Source organism: Xenopus laevis, chromosome 9_10L (assembly GCF_017654675.1).
Source record: "Xenopus laevis strain J_2021 chromosome 9_10L, Xenopus_laevis_v10.1, whole genome shotgun sequence".
NCBI lineage: Eukaryota > Metazoa > Chordata > Amphibia > Anura > Pipidae > Xenopus > Xenopus laevis.
In genome coordinates this window covers 2,614,025-2,636,299 of record NC_054387.1, presented here as the reverse complement: position 1 = coordinate 2,636,299, position 22,275 = coordinate 2,614,025, and the positions used below count along the sequence as shown (strand labels likewise).

Below are 22,275 nucleotides of genomic sequence, written 5' to 3'. Positions count from 1 at the left end.
TTTTAATTAAGTTTCAGAAACGTTGTATCTTTTTCTGTCTGTTCAGTGCAGGAGGTGGAAGAGAAAGTCAGGACATGTCAGTAAAAAACCCGGGACTGCGGGCTCAGCTGTCAAAATCGGGACTGTCCTGCAGAAAACGGCACAGCTAGAAGGTAATCAATAAATGCAGGTCTGGACGGGGAGTCAAACTAGGCCCTGGCATTCCAAGTACGCAGAGACCCAAATAGTCCCCCAACAGCCCATTAAACAGTGAGTGTCTATGGCACTTTACAGCAGCCCCTCTGGCATTTGCCACTACCCACAGATTGCCAGTCCAGGCCTGCATTGTTGTTGAAAGTGGAATTATTTTAACAGCTCCTGCTGGAATTCATGGGATATTCATTTTCCAGTTTAAAGGAGAATTCAACCCCCCATATAATAAAACCCACAACCCCCTACCCTACATAGTCCCCCCTCCCTCCTCTGCCCGCACAGATGATAACTCCAGTAATTGCCCCTAATCCTGTACTTACCCCTTGTTGCAGATTAAAGGCAACAGAGCTCACAGTCGCCATCTTCTTCTCTTCGGTAATCTTCGGGTCTTCTTCCGGATCTTCGGCTATTTCTGTCACTTTTGGCGCATCCACAGATTGCTTCAACTGCACATGCGCCGGTGCGGCACTTACTTCAAGTAGATTACCGAAGAGAAGAAGATGGCGCCCGTGAGCTCCACTGCGCTTACTCTGCAACGAGGGGTAATTACAGAATTAGGGGCAATTGCTGGAGTTATCACCTGTGCAGGCGGGAGCAGGGACTATGTAGGGAAGGGGGTAGTGGGTTTTATTATGTGGGGGTTTAGTTCTCCTTTAACAAGGCACACAGACATTAGATTCAGACTGTCAGCATAATTTTATCCTAAGAACAAGGATAATGATATCTGGAAATAAAGCAAGGTCCATCCCCTGATAAAGTTTACAACTTCATTTTCCATTGTAGAGGCACTAACTGATGTAATATTCAGACTACACAATGTATGTGCATCTTACTGATCCATCCACAGATTGTAGATTCTATGATTTGTGCCATGAAACGGTTAAAGCATATTCATAGGTGATATAACTCCAGAAAGGGGGCACCCAGAATTGAACCAGGGACCTCTTGATCTGCAGTCAAATGCTCTACCACTGAGCTATACCCCCTGTTGCAGGTAATGTGTGGAATATAAGGTGAGTGCAAACATTAGGAAAGTTAGTGTGAGCCCTTATTTGTCCATTCTTACAGTATAGGTGTAGGTGAGGTAAAGTTTTTAATCTATCCTTTTCTGCATTGATCTTACTGTCATGTCTGGAATGAATGGAGGGCTCATTGACCATGTTTGCAGTGATCTTACTGGCATGTCTCGGGGGTTCATATGCAGATTATCCATCTTCTGTAGTAATTATACCATTATGTCTGGAGTTATTGTGCTCTTTAACAATTTGATTTCATGATTTCATTGGGCTTAATTTGTCTGTTATCGATTTGATATAGAGATTATACTGGCACGTCTGGAGGTAAAAGGGGCGTGGCATGTAGGGGCGTGGCTAAAAAGACGCCGCTCTACACGTGGCAGATCGTTTTCTCCCCCTTTCTCAAATGTTGGGAACTATGGTGGACTGGTTCTACGAGCAGAGACTCAAGTCTAACAGTAAAGTCAGTATACGCTGCTCAGTGTGTTGTTATTGGGCTCACGTGACTGTTTGCACATAACAGCTGTCACATTGCTTAGGAGCGGGGCAATGATGGAGCGGCTGCATGTAGAGTATACAATACGTCACTTTTACCCACAGATTGTAGATTCTATGATATGTGACACTAAATGGTTAAAGCACTTTCCTAGGTGGTATAAATCCAGGAAGGGGGCACCCAGAGTTGAACCAGGGACCTCTAGATCTGCAGTTAAATGCTCTACCACTGTGTTTGAGTTTGTGATCTGTGTCCAGCTGAGCTGTTGCTAACAACTGGGCCCCAACAATTACAATGTCTGCTTCCTCTATTGTTAACTAATAGGGCTAAGAGGGGAATAGTGAGGATTAACTTGATTATTTCCAACCAAGGAACAGAATTTTAAAAATACCAACTTTAAGGTTATAGTTTCTATTTTCCTTTTGTGCTATTTGTCCAACTACCGTTGCACTATTCTTTGTACACCTCTGGCTCTGCTTCTCTTGATATATTTAATATATTATCATATTAATTTAGTATAAATATGTGAAGGGGGCACCCGGATTTGAACTAGGGACCTCTCGATCTGCAGTCGAATGCTCTACCACTGAGCTATACCCCCCTGACCGGTTCATTTCAGGTTATACACACAGGTGTAGTTATACACACAGGTGTAGTTTGGGTGGAGACCTGAACAAGTTACCTATAAGGCCTCACTTGCATATCTTTACAGTATTTACTTATCATCTGGTTTGGCTGCACATGAAGTGGAAACATTTGCAATGCCCAATACTGCCGGAGCCATAAGAACTGCTGGCTGGGCCCAATGGTCACTTGCTAGGGATGTTCTGCTCCAGCTGGGGCACAGGCACCAGACTACTGGTTACAGAAGCTTCACCTCAGCCAATCGGAGGCAGATATTGGCTACAGACCCACTGAGGTTGGGGTGGTAGAGGAGTGATAAGCCCATCTTTATAATACTTTACCTATAACTAGCCTCCATCAAGGGGGGTATAGCTCAGTGGTAGAGCATTCGACTGCAGATCGAGAGGTCCCTGGTTCAAATCAAGGTGCCCCCTTCTCAACATTATAATAAAAGGAATAAATAAAACCAAGTTAATTACCTCTACTGTAGAGTCCTGCATCGGGGCAGATATATGCAAAGTGGTGGGGTTTTTGGGCAGAATGTCCCTGACAATGCAGTCAGTCCATGGGTCCCAAGTTCAATCATATGCTTTTTATCCCACCTGCCTCCCCCAGTTAAAAGATCATTTTCTCCCCCTGACCGGGTTGATCCACCTCAGGAGTGATGTCATTTCCAGCAATGTTGACATCACTTCCGGTTTCACAGATCCAGAGTTAGGTTAGAAATGAAAAACTTGCTGGTAGGGGCAGGCAGGGATGGGTTTAGCAGGCTGGGTCAGTGGTCTGCTCTGGGACGAGGTCTTCTTCTGTGTCATCACTATGAGCACTACAAGTAAATAGACTTCTATTTATTTTAAATTATTGGTTTACTATAAAAACAGGAAGGGGGCACCCGGATTTGAACCAGGGACCTCTCGATCTGCAGTCGAATGCTCTACCACTGAGCTATACCCCCCTGACCGGTTCATTTCAGGTTATACACACAGGTGTAGTTATACACACAGGTGTAGTTTGGGTGGAGACCTGAACAAGTTACCTATAAGGCCTCGCTTGCATATCTTTACAGTATTTACTTATCATCTGGTTTGGCTGCACATGAACTGGAAACATTTGCAATGCCCAATACTGCCGGAGCCATAAGAACTGCTGGCTGGGCCCAATAGTCACTTGCTAGGGATGTTCTGCTCCAGCTGGGGCACAGGCACCAGACTACTGGTTACAGAAGCTTCACCTCAGCCAATCGGAGGCAGATATTGGCTACAGACCCACTGAGGTTGGGGTGGTAGAGCCAGCAAATTGACTACACGAAAAACTTGACACGCCAGGAGGAGTAATAACCCCATATTTGTAATACTTTACCTATACCTCACTTTTGTCAAGGGGGTATAGCTCAGTGGTGGAGCATTTGACTGCAGATCAAGAGGTCCCTGGTTCAAATCCGGGTGCCCCCTTCTCAACATTATAATAAAAGGAATATTTAAAACTAAGTTAATTACCTCTACTGTAGAGTCCTGCATCGGGGCAGATATATGCAAAGTGGTGGGGTTTTTGGGCAGAATGTCCCTGACAATGCAGTCAGTCCATGGGTCCCAAGTTCAATCATATGCTTTTTATCCCACCTGCCTCCCCCAGTTAAAAGATCATTTTCTCCCCCTGACCGGGTCGATCCACCTCAGGAGTGATGTCATTTCCAGCAATGTTGACATCACTTCCGATTTCACAGATCCAGAGTTAGGTTAGAAATGAAAAAACTTACTGGTAGGGGCAGGCAGGGATGGGTTTAGCAGACTGGGTCAGTGGTCTTCTCTGGGACGAGGTCTTCTTCTGTGTCATCACTATGAGCACTACAAGTAAATAGACTTCTGTTTATTTTAAATTATTGGTTTAATATAAAAACAGGAAGGGGGCACCCGAATTTGAACCAGGGACCTCTCGATCTGCAGTCGAATGCTCTACCACTGAGCTATACCCCCCTGACCTGTTGGTTTGTATTTATACACACAGATGTAGTTATACACACAGGTGTAGTTTGGATGGAGACCTGAACAAGTTACCTATAAGGCCTTTTGGTTACAGAAGCTACACCTCAGCCAATAGGAGGCAGATATCAACTACAGACCCACTGAGTTTGGGGTGGTAGAGCCAGCAAATTGACTACACAAAGAACCTGACACCCCAGGAGAAGTGATAAACCCATCTTTGTAATACTTCACCTATGAATCACCTTTATCAAGGGGGTATAGCTCAGTGGTAGAGCATTCGACTGCAGATCGAGAGGTCCCTGGTTCAAATCCGGGTGCCCCCTTCTCAACATTATAATAAAAGTAATACATAAAACCAAGTTAATTACCTCTACTGTAGGGTCCTGCATCGGGGCAGATATATGCAAAGTGGTGGGGTTTTGGGCAGAATGTCCCTGACAATGCAGTCAGTCCATGGGTCCCAAGTTCAATCATATGCTTTTTATCCCACCTGCCTCCCCCAGTTAAAAGATCATTTTCTCCCCCTGACCGGGTTGATCCACCTCAGGAGTGATGTCATTTCCAGCAATGTTCACATCACTTCCGGTTTCACAGATCCAGAGTCCGGGTCGTGGTCTGCTCGGCGAAGGGGTCTCCTTCTGTGTCATCACTATGAGAACTACAAGTAAACAGACTTCTATTGATTTAATATAAAGGTAGGAAGGGGGCACCCGGATTTGAACCAGGGACCTCTCGATCTGCAGTCGAATGCTCTACCACTGAGCTATACCCCCTTGACCTGTTGGTTTATATTTATGCACACAGGTGTACTTATACACACAGGTGTAGTTTGGGTGGAGACCTGAACAAGTTACCTATAAGGCCTCGCTTGCATATCTTTACAGTATTTACTTATCATCTGGTTTGGCTGCACATGAAGTGGAAACATTTGCAATGCCCAATACTGCCGGAGCCATAAGAACTGCTGGCTGGGCCCAATGGTCACTTGCTAGGGATGTTCTGCTCCAGCTGGGGCACAGGCACCAGACTACTGGTTTCAGAAGCTTCACCTCAGCCAATCGGAGGCAAATATTGGCTACAGACCCACTGAGGTTGGGGTGGTAGAGCCAGCAAATTAAAATATCCACCTGACAAGAGCTGGAAAATAAAACAGTCAGAAGGGGGCACCCGGATTTGAACCAGGGACCTCTCGATCTGCAGTCGAATGCTCTACCACTGAGCTATACCCCCTCTCACTTGCACATATAACCCAACCAACACAGCTGTAAATATAAATTTGTATGAATTTAGACTATGTTTCACTTTGCACTTGATTTTTGGTTTTATTTTGCTCTTTAACCCTTTACTAAATAACAAGGGGTCCATGTTCCTGGTCAGTTGACATGCTGAGCTCTTGATTGGTTCTCCAGGTTTCCAGCAGCGGCATCAGAACCCTTGAAATTAGAGCGGATAAAATGAATTCCATCCAACATACGATCACTCATAGTATTATAACTAATACCCATAGCATGACACTATAACTCCAAATCCTTACGCCAACTGAATTTTCTTCATGAAGCTGGAAAGAGTTTTCATGCAACAATATTACTTACCCTTAGTGAAGGGGGAATGGGGTAATTTCTCTGAATGCAGAGGGTGTCTGACGGAGTGTTGGCAAATTCCTTCTGTAACCATAATGCCCATTGTACCCGAGCATTGGCAGCCATGATGGGGCATTATGCCCAATGTAATGCATCTGGCAATGTCCTAAGAAGGCAGAGAGACAGTAAATGTTAGTAAAGTGATGGAAAGATTGAGTGTTGGACTAGAGACCCAAAGACCCACAGGCAGACCTGACCTCCAGGGCCCCATCACCTCCCACACACTGGGATTTCTCTAAGGAAGGGCAAATCTGTCTGCTGACAAGTCCTATTCCCCAACGCAGACCCTACAGAGTGTGCCAGGCATTGAGGTATTGGGCCTTGAGGGGAGTGGGTTGGTCTGTGGAGGGGGAGGTTGATAGACTTGCCCAGTTATGTACGTGACATTCAAGGGAAGGATAAGGCCACTGGAAGGGTGGAAAATTATATAACCTGGAGCTATAGTACCAGAAAGTAAAAATAGAGGCCACTCTGATGCTGGCAAGTGAAAGGGTCTTGTCTTACTCCAGCTTACATTAAAACAAAAGCATGGAGTTACCCAAATGGCATATTCCCTACTGAGACAGAGCCATTACAGACGACGGGGGAAGTCTCCCGAAACTCCCAGTATCCTCACAGGCTGGAGAGTCAACCAGTACTACTAGAAACCCAAAGACCCACAGGAAGACCTGACCTCCAGGGCCCCATCACCTCCCACCCACTGGGATTTCTCTAAGTGCCCTAGTGGGCCATTCCAAGTATGACATTACCAGCAGACTGGTGAATATGTTATGAAAGTGAGGTGCAACATAAGCAAAGGGTGGGGTGTAGAACCTATTGAAGGCCTTACCTGCTCCACTGCAGTTCCTGAGGTTCACGTATAAGGCCCCATCTCCACGGATATAATACTTGTCTACAATACGGCCATTCAGTGAGGTTCCTCCATTGCTCTGTACGTGGGACACAAATTGAACAATATTTATTATTGTTGTTTACAGGGGTGTTATACCAGTACACAACCCCCTCCTTTAACCTTTTGTTGTGACTACTTTGTTGGTAGGAATCCATTGATAAATTCATGATCTACCTTGCAAGGAGATTGAATGCACCACCCAACAGTGATTGGGATTTAGACCCAACCAAACTAGATTTCTAAGGCTTAAATAAGATTCCTAGAAGAACCATGTTCTAATTTTTAGCACCGTACAGCACAAGACATCCAGTCTCTGGGCAACTTACCTGTCCCGTTCTTCTCAATAAGTTCCTCACGTTTGGACTTTCAAAATAAGCTGCTGCGTGTGGGTCACGTTGGGCATTGTATGGAGGGATCCCTGCCCAAAGCTTGGGAGACCTCTCTTCTCCCGTCAAAGTTCTGACTGCAATGCCATCCAAGATGAAGCCCTTTTCACGGGCAGTCCTTCTCTTCTTCTCCTTATTTACAAACTTGACCAGATCAAAGGTCTCTAGGGAGTGGTCAGTGGCTTGGCCTAGTATTGTGAATAAAGAGAACTGTGAGAGGGAGAACCACAAATACCATAAAGAATGAAGACCAAATTGCAGCTTGTCTTAGAATTCCACTCATTAAAAGCCCATGTTAATGGTCAACTTACAGTCGAATTGTAATGTGACATAGTACAATATTTGCTGCCTTTACTACAGTCTCACAGGCAGATTGAGTCTGAAAGAGATAGAAGTAATAGTGGTGCAACTTACTATATTGGATTGATGTTCCATGAAGGCTCCCAAGCTTTTTCTCCTCTTGGTCAACTCTCCTCTGTACCCTGCTCTTATCTGCCGCCTTTAGTTTTCCCTATTTACCAGATCAGAATGGTGACAGTGTCACTCAGAATAGAGTTATTCATTATGAGGGGGCATATACCCCTAGGCAGTGGTTACACCTTAACAGGACCCTAAAACTTTCCTGGAGTTCAACTGTTTGATATAGTTAATAACCCGACAGAAGCAATGAATTCAATGAGGAGGACTGTCACACAATTAGTATTTATGAGTCAAGGCTGTGGGTCCATTCTGAGCCCCTTGGGTTCTGCTGATACATAGTCATGCTGCTGCCAGTCCAACTGCTATAGCAGGAACCTGGGAAGGAAAAATCTGGCTGCTGACAAGTCCTATTCCCCAACGCAGACCCTACAGAGTGTGCCAGGCATTGAGGGATTGAGCCTTGAGAGGAGTGGGTTGGTCTTTGGAGGGGGAGGTAGATAGACTTGCCCAGTTACTGTATGACCTTGACATTCAAGGGAAGAAGGCGACTGGAAGGGTGAAAAATGATATAAACCAGGAGCTATAGTACCAGAAAGTAAAAATAGAGGCCACTCTGATACTGGCAAGTGAAAGGGCCTTGTCCTACTTCAGCTTACATTGAAACAAAAGCATGGAGTTACCCAAATGGCATATTCTCTACTGAGACAGAGCCATTACAGACGACGGGGGAAGTCTCCCGTATCTCCCAGTATCCTCACAGGCTGGAGAGTCAACCAGTACTACTATTATACTAATACTACTACTACTACTACTACTACACACCTTCTCTAAAACTCCTTTCCTCTTGCACAGCAGCCCCTGCCCTCTCATTGCTACTTACTGGCTGACTGGGCTTGGGAGGTGGGATTGTGCCCAGCAGATAGGGCCGGGTAGGTGACTAAGTAGAGGCTCAGGCTGTGGTTTGAAAGAAGGTAAAAATGGGGGTTGTATTGAGAACAGAGACTGGGGCACATTAGACTAACCTTCTGTCTCTGGACTTGCTCCATTGCTCGAGCGAGGATGATCGTTTGCTGCGTTCGGGTGACTGGGTTACAGTTGACTGCCAGTGCCATTGTGGGTGGGGGGTGGCACCTAATACAAACGTTACTACCGTATAACATTTCTATAGCAGTGCCTTAAATAGCTGGAGGGGCTGCATTGTGCCACTTACAGGACTGCCCACATTAATCCAGGTCATGTTGAGGGGGGTCTTTGGGGGAATGAAGTTGATAGTGGGCTGAATTTCATTCCAGGGACTGTACAACAGCTTGGAAGGCCCCATGCACAATAATGGTTTAGTCTGTGTTGCTTCTCAGTCACCAAGACGCAATAAAACAAAAAAAAAAAAAAACTACACTGTGGCCGTGCAACTAAAGGGTGAATGCCATGCCATGACAACAGCTTATATCCCCATGAGCTGTTGGAGGTGCATATTTCACCCAATATGCCTGGGACATTTAAGGCCCCCAAAAGGAGTGATATGCCGCCCCTACCAGGAAGGGTCGCTGCCATGTTGTTAACGCTAAGCAAAGTGCCACAGATCTTAAAGGACATGTAAAGCCTACATTTTCCTACTATGTGTATTAGTTGGGCACATCTCCCCCACCAAAATGGCACTTTTTACTGCATACATCCCCTCCATTTGCCAGCGCCATCACATTTTTCTAAAACAGCAGCTTTCACCTGGGTGCCATTTTCCCTCCGACACATCATCAGTGCCACAGCACATATATGATGCAAAGTTCTTGCAATTGAAGAATGCAGGCTACCACAGGCATCATTTACTATGATGACAAATCCTGCTTGGATTGAGCACTGTAATGGTTAAGCCAAGCTCAGGATTTAAACATAGAATCAGACAGCTAGAGCAAAGTTTCTATGGGAAACAGCAATGCCATCTCTTCATTGGCTGCTAGACTGGAGGGTGTGTATTAATCGGAGTTGAGAAGAACTGAGCATGCTCATGAGCCAACAGCCAAAGGAAATTCCTGAGGGAGGGGGAGGAGTGGGTTAGAGGAGGAGAAGGAATCTTAGGTGATGCTGCATTCTTACTGTTAACCTTTGAACAACCAGAGAGGTAGGTATTTAGAGATTTCAAAGAGGCTCTTCAGTGATTAAATTTTTGTGTTAATTGTGATGTGCATGTGTGGGCTAGAACATGGCTCCCTCCCAGTGCGGGTGTCAGACTTTGTATTAGCCTGCATCTCTGGTGGTGGACAAATTTGACAATAAATGTCCTTTAAATGACATGTTCAAGACTGCAGGTTTCCATGAACTATGAGATTGTATATAGCTACTGTCTATTTGTTACAGTTTCCATCTAAGTTTGACCTTCATAAATGAACCCAAAAACCAACAGACTCCATGTTTACTTTTTTTTTTTTTATTTTACAAAGGGAGGAGGAGTTCATGCGATGCTGCCTGCGTTTGATGCAATCCTGGGCCACAGATCTGCGCATTCCTTTGCCACGGGGCCTGTGATAGCCGAGCCTAAAGCAGAGGAAATAAACATTGATTAGTATTAGAGCTGAAATAAACCCCCATGATTTTTATTGGATCCACCTGGAAACATCACATAAGGATCAAATTCTCCTTTAATTCTCAGCATTACCGTGTCCCTATAGTTTCATATACATTCATTTATACTTGAAAGGCAACTGCCACACTCCTTGCCCAAAATGAATATAAAATAAAAATATCTGTTATACAAACACACACGTGGCACATGCTACAGTAGATTTGCAGAAACGCTATACAAGCCTCACTGTAGCTTATAGCAGCTGGGTAGTGTTTTTGCCATTACCGGTATAGGATCAATTATCTGGAAACCCGTTATCCAGAAGGCCAAAGGCCGTCTCCCATAGATTCCATTTTATCCAAATAATCCACATTTTTAAAAACGATTTCCTTTCTCTGTGTAATAATAAAACAGTCGCTTGTACTTGATCCCAACTAAGATATAATTAATCCTTATTGGAGGCAAAACCAGTCTATTGGCTTTATTTCATGTTTATATGATTTTCTAGTAGACAAGTTATGAAGATCCGTTATCCAAGAAACCCTAGGTCCCAAGCATTCTGGATAACAGGTCCCGTACCTATACTAGCCAATAAAGAATCCATCGGACAAGCAATACGGCAGCTGCCACAAGTACTAAACTTTACTGGAATAATACAAATGGAATAAAATTCTTAAAATATATTAAAATCAAATATATAAAAAGAAATCAAATATTATTATTATTATATCTTGGAGCAAAGGACATGGAGATTTTAGCATCAGTCCATCACATTAGACATGGACGAAGGAAGGGGATATTTTGATTTCTTACAGATCTGGGTAGAAAAAAAAAAAAAAAAAAGATACAGCAGCTGAAATCTCCCATTGGAAAGGTCTTTTATTGAACCTTCAAATGTTAAAAGAATCCAAGTCTTGAGCCATCATTCCTTAACGTGGGATATTCCAATAACACTTATTTTAGTGCTGATGGTCAGCTCTTTGATCTAGGCCAGTGATCCCCAACCAGTAGCTCGCGAGCAACATGTTGCTCTCCATCCCCTTGGATGTTGCTCTCTGTGTCCTCAAAGCAGAAGCTTATTTTTGAATTCCAGGCTTGGAAGCAAGTTTTAATTGCATAAAAACTAAGTATAGTACCAAGTAGAGCCACATAGGGGCAACCAAAGAGCCAATCACAGCCCTTATTTGGCACCCCAAGGGACTATTTTATGCTTGTGTTGCTCTCCAACTCTTTTTACATTTGAATGTGGCTCACGGGTAAAAAAGGTTGGGGACCCCTGATCTAGGCTGTGCATTTCTATGTAAACATTGGTGTGGCATAGATTTAGGATGACCAGAATCAGCAAACCCATGGCATTTGTAGAATAAGTCACCTACAGTCCATCTATGACATTAAAAGGGTTAATCTTTATCAATGGCCGATTTTGCTTTGTCGACCAACATTTTGGCACCAATGTTATAGAACCAACCTCTGGCAATGGACATTCCCACTAGCATATGTAACATCTAAACTCCTCTCTCCTCCTCCAAGAGACACAAATTTAAAACCCAGAACTCCTTCAGAGCCAATAGTATGAGATCCACTTGTCACATCACTGATTGAAGTAGAACAGCACATGTAGCTGCGTCTTCACCCAAAAGCAATGTCTTCCCTATCCTCTTCCACGACAACTCATCGTGCCACCGAGCAGACACTGCAAGTGCTTTAAGAAGAGGGATCGCTTCAAAGCAGGGTGCCCCTTTAATTACTATTTCAGTTGAGTATTCTCACTCACATACTAAATCATTCGGTCTTCTGTTTAGGAAAGGAAACTGCCCTTTAATTAGTTGAAATTGTAAAAATGTATGTCTTTATAATACACAAAAGCCATGAATATCTTGTAAACGATATCCTTATAAACGGTGAGTTCTGATGTCATCAGTTATAAACGGTGAGTTCTGATGTCATTTCTGTCACATGACTCACTGAAATTTGTGTATTATAATAAATAAAGTACCCCCAGTTGCAAAATATGAGGATATTAGAAGTTACCTCGGAGTTCCATGACCTGTATAAAAACACTCAGCCTTCGGCCTTGTACTTTTATATGGTCATGAAACTCCTCGGTAACTTATAATATCCTTATATTTTACAAGAGGGGGTACTTTATTCACTATATCACTGCCAGTTATAAATTAATTGGATATACAGCTAAATCTCTTCTCTTACCTTTCATCTCCCCTTTGTTGTTTACTATCACCCCCGCATTGTCTTCAAAATACAGGAACACCCCGTCTTTTCTCCGGTACGACTTCCGTTGCCGTATAACCACCGCCGGATGCACTGCAGACAAGAACAAACTCACTGTTACTGAAGCAGAGTTAAGTATCAAACCATATCCCCTAACCATAGGTCAGTTGGCTGCAGATGGGAATACAAGGAAAGCTCCTCCCACAGTAGCAGATTCAAAGTATCCCCTTTTAAAACAAACCGTTCCCTGAAATTATGATCCCCGTGTGTACAGTCTACCTACCCTTTTTCCTCAGCTCGGGTTTTCCTTTCTTCACTGTGGCCATCACCATGTCTCCAACACCAGCGGCTGGCAGTCTGTTCAGACGTCCCTTGATGCCTTTCACTGAGATTATGTACAGGTTCTTTCCACCTAGAAGGAAGGGGACGCCATTAGGAAAGGCTGCGCCACATTTACAGAAATGCGAGTTGTGTTCATGTAAATAAAACGATAGCAAATTGCTTTAAACTTTGAATAGTAAGATCCTTGGTTTAAAAAGCACCAACCACCGTTATTTAAGTGTTCCTTCGTAAAGGGGAAGTGCAGTCTATTATAGAGACAGTGCTGAAAAAAATATTTCAAGAGACAAAGAAATTGTGTCACATCACTGATTGAAGCAGAACAGCACGTGTAGCTGCCTCTTCACCCAAAAGCAATGTCTTCCCTATCCTCTTCCACGACAACTCATCGAGCCACCGAGCAGACACTGCAAGTGCTTTAAGAAGAGGGATTTCCTTTCTCTTTCCTCTGAATCACCACACAGGCTCGGTGAAAGCAAACTAAACTCCTAATTAAAATAACTTTTCACAGAGTCTGTGGAGTGTAGGAATATATATCAAGAGAGACCAGCAAGTACTCCAGAGAGCAATACAAAATGAGCACGAATGGGAAACATGGGAGATTTAGCAGCATGGGCAGTTTTGCACAAGCCCAGGAACCCATAACAACCAATCAGGGATTTCCTTAAAGCTTGTAAAGGAGCAGTAACATAAGAAAATGTACTATAAGTGTTTTAAAGTAATACAAATATAATGTAGTGTTGCCCTGCACTGGCAAAACTGGCGTGTTTGCTTCAGAAACACTACTATTTATATAATCAGCAGGGTAGCTATGGGACAGCCATTCAAGCACAGGATACACAGTAGATAACAGATAAGTACTACTATAGTTTATATAAACAAGCTGCTGTGTAGCCATGTGGACAGTCGTTCAAGCACAGGATACACAGAAGATAACAGATAAGCCATGGGGGCAGCCATTCAAAGGAGGAAAGGCAGCTCTGTAGAACATAATGGTGTTATCAGTTAGCCACTATTCATTCTGTGCCATATAGCCTTTTTTCAATTTCCACCATGGCTACATAGCAGTTTGTTTCTGTTATCTACTGTGTATTCTGTGCTTGAATGGCTGCCCCCATGGCTACACAGCAGCTTGTTTATATAAACTATAGTAGTACTTATCTGTTATCTACTGTGTATCCTGTGCTTGAATGGCTGCCCCCATGGCTACACAGCAGCTTGTTTATATAAACTATAGTAGTACTTATCTGTTATCTACTGTGTATCCTGTGCTTGAATGGCTGCCCCCATGGCTACACAGCAGCTTGTTTATATAAACTATAGTAGTACTTATCCGTTATCTATTGTGTATCCTGTGCTTGAATGGCTGCCCCCATGGCTACACAGCAGCCTGTTTATATAAACTATAGCAGTGTTTCTGAAGCAAACACAATCAGTTTTAACAGTACATGATATTTTCATTCCTTTAATTTGCAGACTTTTCAAATGAAGATTAGAAATTAGCAAATAACAGAAAACGTTAGCACACTAGCTAGGAACCGGATGTCCCGTGGAATAAAACGAATATCACAGCCCTTACCTGTGTTGTCAGCGCAGTTTATGACGGCTCCCACGGGGAGACCAAGGGAGATGCGAAACTTCGCACCGGACGAACCTCCGCGTCCTAAAGGCGACAAAACCTGAGTCAGAGATTACAGAGAATATGAAACGTTACTACTCGGCCTGCCCCAATGCACCGCGCCAGCCTTCATGCCTGTCAGCACCTCACTGCCACCCGCAGACTAGTTACAACCAGTGTGTGTGTGTGTGTGTCTCTACAACCAGTGTGTGTCTCTACAACCAGTGTGTGTCTCTACAACCAGTGTATAACCAGTTACAGCTTCTGGGGGCACTTCCAAAATCTACTGAACAGGAATCTGAGTAAATTCCACAGAGATAGAAATGAAGTGCAGGTGGAAGAAGCAGAGATGCGATGAGCTTGGCACAGAGACATGGCACCTCCTTATTTATAATATATACACAAGATAAACATGGGGAATATCCAAGCCTGTCCTACAATATTATTATTAATTACAGGCCTCACTGCTCTCTATATGAATATGGAACAGGAAATAAACATATAACTACAGTAAATACAAAGCCAATATTCCCTAATTCTGCACATGAAGGAGAAAACTGTACTGACAGAAGTGTAAGGAGAAGTCTACAGTAAACATGGCGTCTCAGGACGTCAGCTACAGCTTCCCGGAGCTTTTAAAGCATCTCCACAGCCCCCTGGCTTCCCACCAAGCTCCATATCAGCAAAAGAGACAAGAGCAGGGATTCATAAAGAGCCCTCCGCCAATTGCAGGCAGCGGAAGCGTCAACAACCCGGTAGATGGCAACGGATTTAAGTCACAGGTCCCCAGCCCTCACCTCTCTTGGACATCTTGGTTACCGGAAAGAGAAAGAAGCGACCGCAAGGGTTGCCGGGATATAGCAGCTAATCGGGCCAGGGAGGAAGAAGGAGGGGATACCACGTGATCCGTCAGATTGGACGCGTCGGAATAGATGCGTACGTTTGACGGCGCAGCCATGTGACCAGGAAGTGGGAGGGAAGGCGTGAAATGAAGTAGAGTGGCCTGCCTAGTGCCTACACTGTTGGGAGTATTTTATATATTATTATTATTATTATCATTTTATAACTTTTCATTATAGAGTTAGAAACAGCTAGGAAGGCTCCTATTCTGAGACCGTTTGCAATTGGTTTTCATTTTTTGTTGAGTTATTTAGCTTTTTATCCAGCAGCTCCTCAGTTTGCAATTTCCTCCCGTATCTGGTTGCCTGGTTCCAAATTCCCCTAGCAACCATGCCCTGATTTAAATAAGAGACTGGAATATGAATAGGAGAGGGACTGGCTAGAAAAGTAATAAGAAATAGCAATAGAAATACAGTTATAGCCTTACAGAGCATTTGCTTTTGTTTTATGGGGACTGGAACTGAAAGATGGAAACAGTCAGAAGAAGAAGGCAAATAACTCAAAAACTATATATATATATATATATATATATATATATATATATATATATATAATATATATATATATAAAAAAGCAATAATGAAGGCCGATGGAAAAGTTGCTTAGAATTAGCCATTCTATAACACACTAAAAGTATGAACAACCCTTTAAACACCAGACCCAATACACGTCCCTTTGTAATAACATCAATGCCTTCCCCGGGGTACACCAACTCTTTAGGGATGCACTGAATCCACACAAATCCTTTGTAAAATATTCGGCCGAAATACTGAATCCAAACCATGGCTGAATCTTGGATTCCGTGCATCCCTAGTTTTTGCTCTTTTATATACAAACAACAGGGGATTTACATAAATAAATAAATATTTTCCCAAACTGTTTATTGTTTTGCAGGATAAGCCATTTTTTTAAAATCTGATTTTTTTTTTTTTTACCCTTGCATGTTTAAACCTTTCTCATTTGTATGTGGCAGCCCTTTTTGTTTCAGGTAATTTTAATGTAATTTGCAATTATTTGTAATTATTTTCTCTAATAACTCCTCAAAGAAAACTTCAAGAAAGCTCCACTGCATTTTGCTGATAGAATTCATTTGTGGGCACGATCCTTTTTATTCTCATTAACCGATCTATTGGGAGTCCTTTTGTGACCCCTGGTGGATAAAAGCTGCATGAAAATAAAATATTGTTCCTTTCCATTGGCTGATGATCAATTAGTCTCCAATGTATTATCCACCTGTTCATCTAATTCACTGTTGTTCACCTTGTGTAGCTGCTTCATGAATAAATAATGGTTATATGCGCACTTGCTGAATTTATAGTCACCAGGGACACTTATGGACTAATATAAAGAATGATTTACATAATTTTGGCACCATCTTTACCTACTCAGTATTATCCTTAAAACCCTGGTAAGCCCCATAATGCTGGACACTGTGTAGTATGTTTAAATAAATATGTCTTCACATTGAGGTAAGGGAATGCTCCTTCCCTGGACAATATAAATTAATATATATATTTATAGAGTTATAGAAAAGGCAGAATAATACATTTAAAAAGTCATATATATCCCTCACAGGTGACAACACCTTGCTATTGGGAGCCATGGAAATCGCTTTATATAAAACAAATCACATAATTGTGCTTTATCCTCTGTGCAGGAACCATGGGCAATTGATTGTGCCATCGCCCTAAGGCCTACCTTGTATTTAATAAAGAGTATTACTTATTTTTCCTGAATGTGTGGCCCCATACCTTCTTCCACCTCCCAGCATGATCTCTGATGTAAGTGCAGGCCCTGAGCCCAATAAAAAAGACAGGGACGTGCTGAATGCTTCACATGTTCCAGTTCTCGGATACTAAAAAGGAAGCAGAGGTAAATATAGTGAGAGATCCAAGCCCAGATACGGGAAGTGTGAACTTTTAATCGGGAACAATATGGATGAGAGCTCTATAGTATCCAGGAAAACAAAAAACATTCAATTTAATATTGTCAGAGAGCCAGGAAAGTTGCGGAACCATTAGCTTGGCTGCATTATGGAATCAGCTGTGAGGAAGGCAAATGTTAAAGTGATACTATTTCAGTATATTAATGCAATGTTCCAGCATCACTTTAGATGTATTACCAGCATTACCGTGTAAGTAAGTGGAGGCTTTACCGAATTTTATTCATAGGAGTTGCCTGTAATGGCAAGATTTATAAAAAAGGAAAACAAATTCACTGTCCTGTCTAATTTGAGACAAGGTGATTCTCTTTGGGAGCAGTTGCCGAACAGTCTTTGCGCAATTTGCATGTTTTATGGAGGTGGCGGATTTGGAATCAGCCGAGTAACATTTGTGTTGTGATAGCGCATCAAAGCTTCTGTCAAAACAAAGGCCTTGTGTTGGTTTTTTTTTAGCCCGGTTGTATTTTTCTTCAAACAGATTGTTAAATGTATTTCAAGCCGTAAGTACAACACAATGCTGTGTGTCTGGAAAGATCTATGGAGACCAACCCAAGCCTTAGCAACAGCTTCCACCTGCCTAGTGACAAATATGCAATATTCAGTGCACACCAGTAAAGTATGTTTGTTTAATATGTTGTTTTTTCAGACCTGTATGTTGTCTAGTTGCCAGGCCCAAACATGCCTGGATTGTGGCAAATGCCAGAGGAACTGCTGTACGATGCCATTGAACCTGAAAGGGAAAGGAAAGCCACTACATCAACTTTTCACCATGGCGCAACCCAGGTCCCCCAACCGCAACAGCTATACATTAAAAACATGAGTAGTTTTCATTTTAAAAACCTGGTGGAGCAAAGAAAGTGTTTGGAGAGGTGTCTGAATTGCCACTATCTTTGGACATGTCAGTGGAAAAAGATGGAGATTATTGGTAACTTAGTGGAATGGGGAACTGCTTATTTGCATGCTCTTCTTCAGCTCCAGTCGTATCCATGCCAGGCTTTACTACTCATGGGTTTGACCAGGAGATTGTAAAGGGGGGGGGGGGGGTGACCTATTGAAACCATCCAAGGAAGCATAGATTCAAGTCAACATTACAAGAGGAATGGGGACCATGCTTGGGTTATAGGTACAACAGCCTTCAGTTGGGTAGAAGGTTGAAAATTGGCTTTCATTCCCCCTTTAATCTGAAATGCTGACTAAGCCTACTGTTGAGCAAGAGCACACAACCAACCAGTAAAACCTGGTGACATGGACAGCTAAACCAGGAAAGAAATGTGGCAAAAGTAAATGTTAAATGGATACAGCCCCGTCTAGCAGACCTGGAAAGGGTCAGATGTCCAGTGTGTGAATCTGTCAGCTCTGGTTTTCTGTCAGTTTTCAGACTAACAACACCTGTCGGTAAATGCTGGCAGTTGCTGTAGAACTGTACATAGCTGTACCGCTACAGGCTTAGACTCCCGTCCTAGAGAATAACTTGCAGAATTCTTGAAAAAAATCAAGCCTTCTCAATTGTCTGTATTCTTTGACATTGCTTTTATGGTTCAGTCTTCTGCATCGTGCTTTTGTTTTCCATTTACGGTAAACCCAGGCGCCGCTCAGCGAGCATAACCTGCATTTGAAGAGACAGTGATGTGCAAATTGAGGCAGGCGTGACTGTCGGCTTTTGTGTCCTTGCTCTTATGTGACAGACAGCCTTAGCCATCTCCATATACAATTAGTCTTGTGTGACACTGACTGCAGCAGCCATGTCTCTTTCTGTCTCACTGGGGAAAGAGGACAACAAACAATTGGGCAAAACAATAAAACAAAAACATCAGTAAGCTCTGTGATAACACCCACACCATCGGGCAAGAGGGATATCACTGTACCTTATCATCTCACAGGGCCATTACTGATATTATACTGACCCGCCACGGTTTTAGACAAAGAATTTTTATCTGGAATGCTTTGGATATGGGGATTTTCCAGAGTGAATAACATATAGGGCTGCCATACTGCTAATCTATATATCCACCCAAGTGAATAAAGTTTTCCTTGTGCTTTACTGAGGACACTCTATAGGTAATATCTTTGCCTTATTTCAGAGCTTTCTGGATAACAGGCATCCAGATAATACTCCTGTAGGAAATGTTCAAACCTGCCCGATCCCTCAACCAACTGCCATCCATTGTACATATGAGATATGTATGTAATATAAAGTAGAATCCCCATTTTACATTTTTCAGGGGACCAGAAAAAAATGGTGTACAATCCAGGAAAATGCTAAATCAGGGAAATGTATTATGCATAATATATAGGTGGGACCACAAAACAACAATGTAAAATGAGGGGAAACTTAAAATCAGGGGATGTAAAATAGGAGTTCTACTGTACATACATGTCATAGAGCCATTGACACTCCAGGGTGGCAGTTGGGCTAATGACATATTTAGAATACAGTGGTATTGGTACTGGATGGAGATAGGAGGTGCTCTACACTCACTTCATGGTGTTACTTGCCCTTTACATTGTACGTTGTTCTGCTTCTTCTTGTAAATTACTTTCCACCATATTAATAATCCCCTTTAAATCCTGGCGTGGGTTTTACCTTTCAGTTCTCCATTGCTAATAGGAAGCATCATTGTCCTGTCTACTAAATATTTGCATGAGAGATAACAGATCACCTTTGGCCAAGGCCCAAGCCCATAACATCAACTGGTGATAGGAGAAAGGCAGAATGCAAGGGAAAAGTGTATAGCAAAGAGCCCACCAATGGAGATCTCAAGGCAAAGTAACTGTGAATAACATAAAGAGACACATTATAACTGGCCATATAGGAATCTTTTTCCCTATTAATAACATTGGGATCAACCAACATTTTTACCGGCCAGGTGGCAACTCTAGCTGTAACTAACGTTGCCACCTGGCCGGTAAAAATATTGCATGATTGCAGTGTTAAGTGTAGGGAAAATGCTGTTTGAATTTTGAAGATGAGTCGCAGGTGGGGGGCTTGCCCCTTTTATTGTCACACCATGTGCATGAACGTTTCGGGGGGTTTTTCACCCTCCCTTCATCAGGATAAAAACACAAGTGCTACAAAGGCATTCTTATTGCAGGTCCACAGTCCCAAAGCTTATAGTCCTTATACAGTCATATCTTTAACTAATAAATTCAATAAAACCAAATTATTTGTGTCCTTATTCTAAACTTAGTCCATTGTTTCATGTTTTATTGTGTATGTTTAAAAGTATAGTACAATTAGAATATGGTTACTTACAGCCGGCAGGGTTTATTATCATTAACTCTATCAATCTTTATCACCCAGATTATCTGCGAAAAAAATGATAAAATATTAGTGTCACCTTAAAAAATACTTACAGTTTAGGCTGAAGTGCTTGTTAAGGCCTTTTGCATGTACAGTTCCCAGGGAAAAACCATAAAAACATAGGGAGGCCAGTATTTTTTTTCTAGAAAAGGTGGCAACCCTAGCTGTAACACCAAGGACCCTCCTCTCCTATGTCCGACCACCACATCCGTCGTATCACTTACCTTCTTTATTCTTCTCAACTAAAATCGGCGGCTGTTTGGAGGAGCGGGCCTAGGCTTACAGAACTCATTTTAGGATGTCCTGTGGCGAAATACCCTTCCTTCCTGCGATGTCCTATGCCCAGGGCCGGAACTAGGGGTAGGCAGAAGAGGCACGTGCCTAGGGCGCAAAGGCAGAGAGGCGCCAGGCACTTACCTCTTCTGAGCCCTTCCCCTAGTCCGGACCCTTGTTTCAGTTTAGTTGTTTTTTAATGCGTGTGCGTCCTTCCACGCATGCGCACTGGCTGGTGTTTTGAAATGGCATATACGCTCTAGCGCACATGCGTACTGGCGCAGCATTGCTGCTTCCGTGCATGTGCGGCTTTTCCTTTTCTGTGCATGCTCACTAGTGCCGCCTCACCGATTCCGCTCTTCTGCGCATGCGTCGGACAGTGGGGGGCGACGTAGTCGGCCAGGTTGCCTAGGGTGCCCGGCCAACTTGGGCCGGCACTGCCTATGTCTTCTGAATGGCGCATTGGGTGCTTTTACCATCACTCATCGTCCAAGTTTGCAGTCAAACCTCCGTCCTCCCTTCTCAGCCGTCAGTCATGCTAACTCTGCCCTCATCCTTCGCCCTTCAGCCCTCAGCCTTCGGCCTTTAGCCCTCATCCTTCAGCCTTTAGCCCTCAGCCTTCGGCCTTTAGCCCTCAGCCTTCGGCCCTCAGGTTTGACTGCAGATTTGGACGATGAGTGACGGTAAAAGCACCCGATGCGCATTCAGAAGGCATAGGACATCGCAGGAAGGAAGGATGACCTAAAATGCGTTCTGTATAGGCTGTTGGGGCCCATTAAGGGTCCGGGGCCGACCGTTTTTTCCCCCAGCGTCCGTCTGGCCTTTCCTGACCCTGGGACACACGAGTACATATGGGCTGCTTCAGAACAGGGCGGGGCAAAACCGTGCCGGGGGAAGTGGGCATTGATAATAATACACGAGCCAGAGCCCAAATGAACAATTTTATGAGGAGAAACACAACAAAGAGATGCTATAAAATAACATAGACCAACTGCAAAGGCATTTACCACAGGAAAACAGGCGAAGGGGGCACCCGGATTTGAACCAGGGACCTCTCGATCTGCAGTCGAATGCTCTACCACTGAGCTATACCCCCTCACGCTGCCTATAACACCATCTCTATTGTGGGCAATGTATTTTTATATATTTTTCTAATAATTTCCTGCAAAAAGACATGGAATATTCCAGTCACAAGTACTGAGGTGGGCGGAGCCAGGGAGTCCCTCCATTCAGTACAGCGAGAGAAAACGCCGCTGCAAGTTGTTATATGGAAAGGAATAGTCCATGTGTAAGCTGCGGGAGGGGGGGGGTTGAAGTATCCACCTGACAAGAAGCGGAAAATAAAACATGTGAAGGGGGCACCCGGATTTGAACCAGGGACCTCTCGATCTGCAGTCGAATGCTCTACCACTGAGCTATACCCCCGTGCACTTTATTCGCCTGCCGTAGTGTTTCTAATAGAAAGTTG

The 22,275-nt window shown here is 43.4% G+C and overlaps 2 protein-coding genes and 13 non-coding genes across 15 annotated transcripts; 3 read left to right on the top strand and 12 right to left on the bottom strand.

Annotated features, from left to right (window-relative positions):
* Positions 1-1,106: 1,106 nt before the first annotated feature.
* Positions 1,107-1,178, bottom strand: trnac-gca. Its single transcript has one exon. It is a non-coding gene; the product is annotated as a tRNA-Cys (tRNA).
* A 1,055-nt stretch (positions 1,179-2,233) lies between these two features.
* Positions 2,234-2,305, bottom strand: trnac-gca. The gene has a single exon. It is a non-coding gene; the product is annotated as a tRNA-Cys (tRNA).
* Positions 2,306-2,690: 385 nt separating this feature from the next.
* Positions 2,691-2,762, top strand: trnac-gca. The gene has a single exon. It is a non-coding gene; the product is annotated as a tRNA-Cys (tRNA).
* A 449-nt stretch (positions 2,763-3,211) lies between these two features.
* On the bottom strand, positions 3,212-3,283 carry trnac-gca. The gene has a single exon. It is a non-coding gene; the product is annotated as a tRNA-Cys (tRNA).
* A 424-nt stretch (positions 3,284-3,707) lies between these two features.
* Positions 3,708-3,779, top strand: trnac-gca. The gene has a single exon. It is a non-coding gene; the product is annotated as a tRNA-Cys (tRNA).
* Positions 3,780-4,229: 450 nt separating this feature from the next.
* Positions 4,230-4,301, bottom strand: trnac-gca. The gene has a single exon. It is a non-coding gene; the product is annotated as a tRNA-Cys (tRNA).
* A 260-nt stretch (positions 4,302-4,561) lies between these two features.
* On the top strand, positions 4,562-4,633 carry trnac-gca. Its single transcript has one exon. It is a non-coding gene; the product is annotated as a tRNA-Cys (tRNA).
* A 378-nt stretch (positions 4,634-5,011) lies between these two features.
* Positions 5,012-5,083, bottom strand: trnac-gca. Its single transcript has one exon. It is a non-coding gene; the product is annotated as a tRNA-Cys (tRNA).
* Positions 5,084-5,468: 385 nt separating this feature from the next.
* On the bottom strand, positions 5,469-5,540 carry trnac-gca. The gene has a single exon. It is a non-coding gene; the product is annotated as a tRNA-Cys (tRNA).
* A 72-nt stretch (positions 5,541-5,612) lies between these two features.
* On the bottom strand, positions 5,613-9,008 carry c17orf98.L (chromosome 17 open reading frame 98 L homeolog). The gene is made up of 6 exons (XM_018234739.2): positions 8,671-9,008; positions 7,643-7,739; positions 7,169-7,416; positions 6,780-6,879; positions 5,903-6,056; positions 5,613-5,743 (listed from the first exon to the last, which is right to left on the bottom strand). The coding sequence occupies exons 1-5, from the start codon at positions 8,806-8,808 to the stop codon at positions 5,905-5,907; spliced, it is 735 nt and encodes a 244-aa protein (XP_018090228.1). The 5' UTR covers positions 8,809-9,008; the 3' UTR covers positions 5,613-5,743; positions 5,903-5,904.
* Positions 9,009-10,054: 1,046 nt separating this feature from the next.
* LOC108700787 (60S ribosomal protein L23) lies at positions 10,055-15,340 on the bottom strand. Its single transcript, XM_018234742.2, has 5 exons — positions 15,189-15,340; positions 14,353-14,436; positions 12,718-12,846; positions 12,414-12,527; positions 10,055-10,177 (listed from the first exon to the last, which is right to left on the bottom strand). The coding sequence occupies exons 1-5, from the start codon at positions 15,199-15,201 to the stop codon at positions 10,095-10,097; spliced, it is 423 nt and encodes a 140-aa protein (XP_018090231.1). The 5' UTR covers positions 15,202-15,340; the 3' UTR covers positions 10,055-10,094.
* Positions 11,787-11,920, bottom strand: LOC121398584. The gene has a single exon (XR_005964405.1). It is a non-coding gene; the product is annotated as a small nucleolar RNA SNORA21 (small nucleolar RNA).
* On the bottom strand, positions 13,069-13,202 carry LOC121398585. The gene has a single exon (XR_005964406.1). It is a non-coding gene; the product is annotated as a small nucleolar RNA SNORA21 (small nucleolar RNA).
* Positions 15,341-21,831: 6,491 nt separating the features above from the next.
* Positions 21,832-21,903, bottom strand: trnac-gca. The gene has a single exon. It is a non-coding gene; the product is annotated as a tRNA-Cys (tRNA).
* Positions 21,904-22,160: 257 nt separating this feature from the next.
* trnac-gca lies at positions 22,161-22,232 on the bottom strand. The gene has a single exon. It is a non-coding gene; the product is annotated as a tRNA-Cys (tRNA).
* Between the last annotated feature and the right edge of the window lie 43 nt (positions 22,233-22,275).

Excerpts from the sequence above, each read along its gene's own strand:
- c17orf98.L (XM_018234739.2), bottom strand. The coding sequence starts at position 8,808 with ATGTTATACGGTAGTAACGTTTGTATTAGGTGCCACCCCCCACCCACA. Across the intron at positions 7,740-8,670 it reads AGCAAGTCCAGAGACAGAAG|GGAAAACTAAAGGCGGCAGA; the intron begins GTTAGTCTAATG and ends TCTGGTAAATAG. Across the intron at positions 6,057-6,779 it reads CAGGAACTGCAGTGGAGCAG|GACATTGCCAGATGCATTAC; the intron begins GTAAGGCCTTCA and ends CTGCCTTCTTAG.
- LOC108700787 (XM_018234742.2), bottom strand. Across the intron at positions 12,847-14,352 it reads AAACTGCGCTGACAACACAG|GTGGAAAGAACCTGTACATA; the intron begins GTAAGGGCTGTG and ends CCTTCCTTCTAG. Across the intron at positions 12,528-12,717 it reads ACCCGAGCTGAGGAAAAAGG|TGCATCCGGCGGTGGTTATA; the intron begins GTAGGTAGACTG and ends TCTTGTCTGCAG.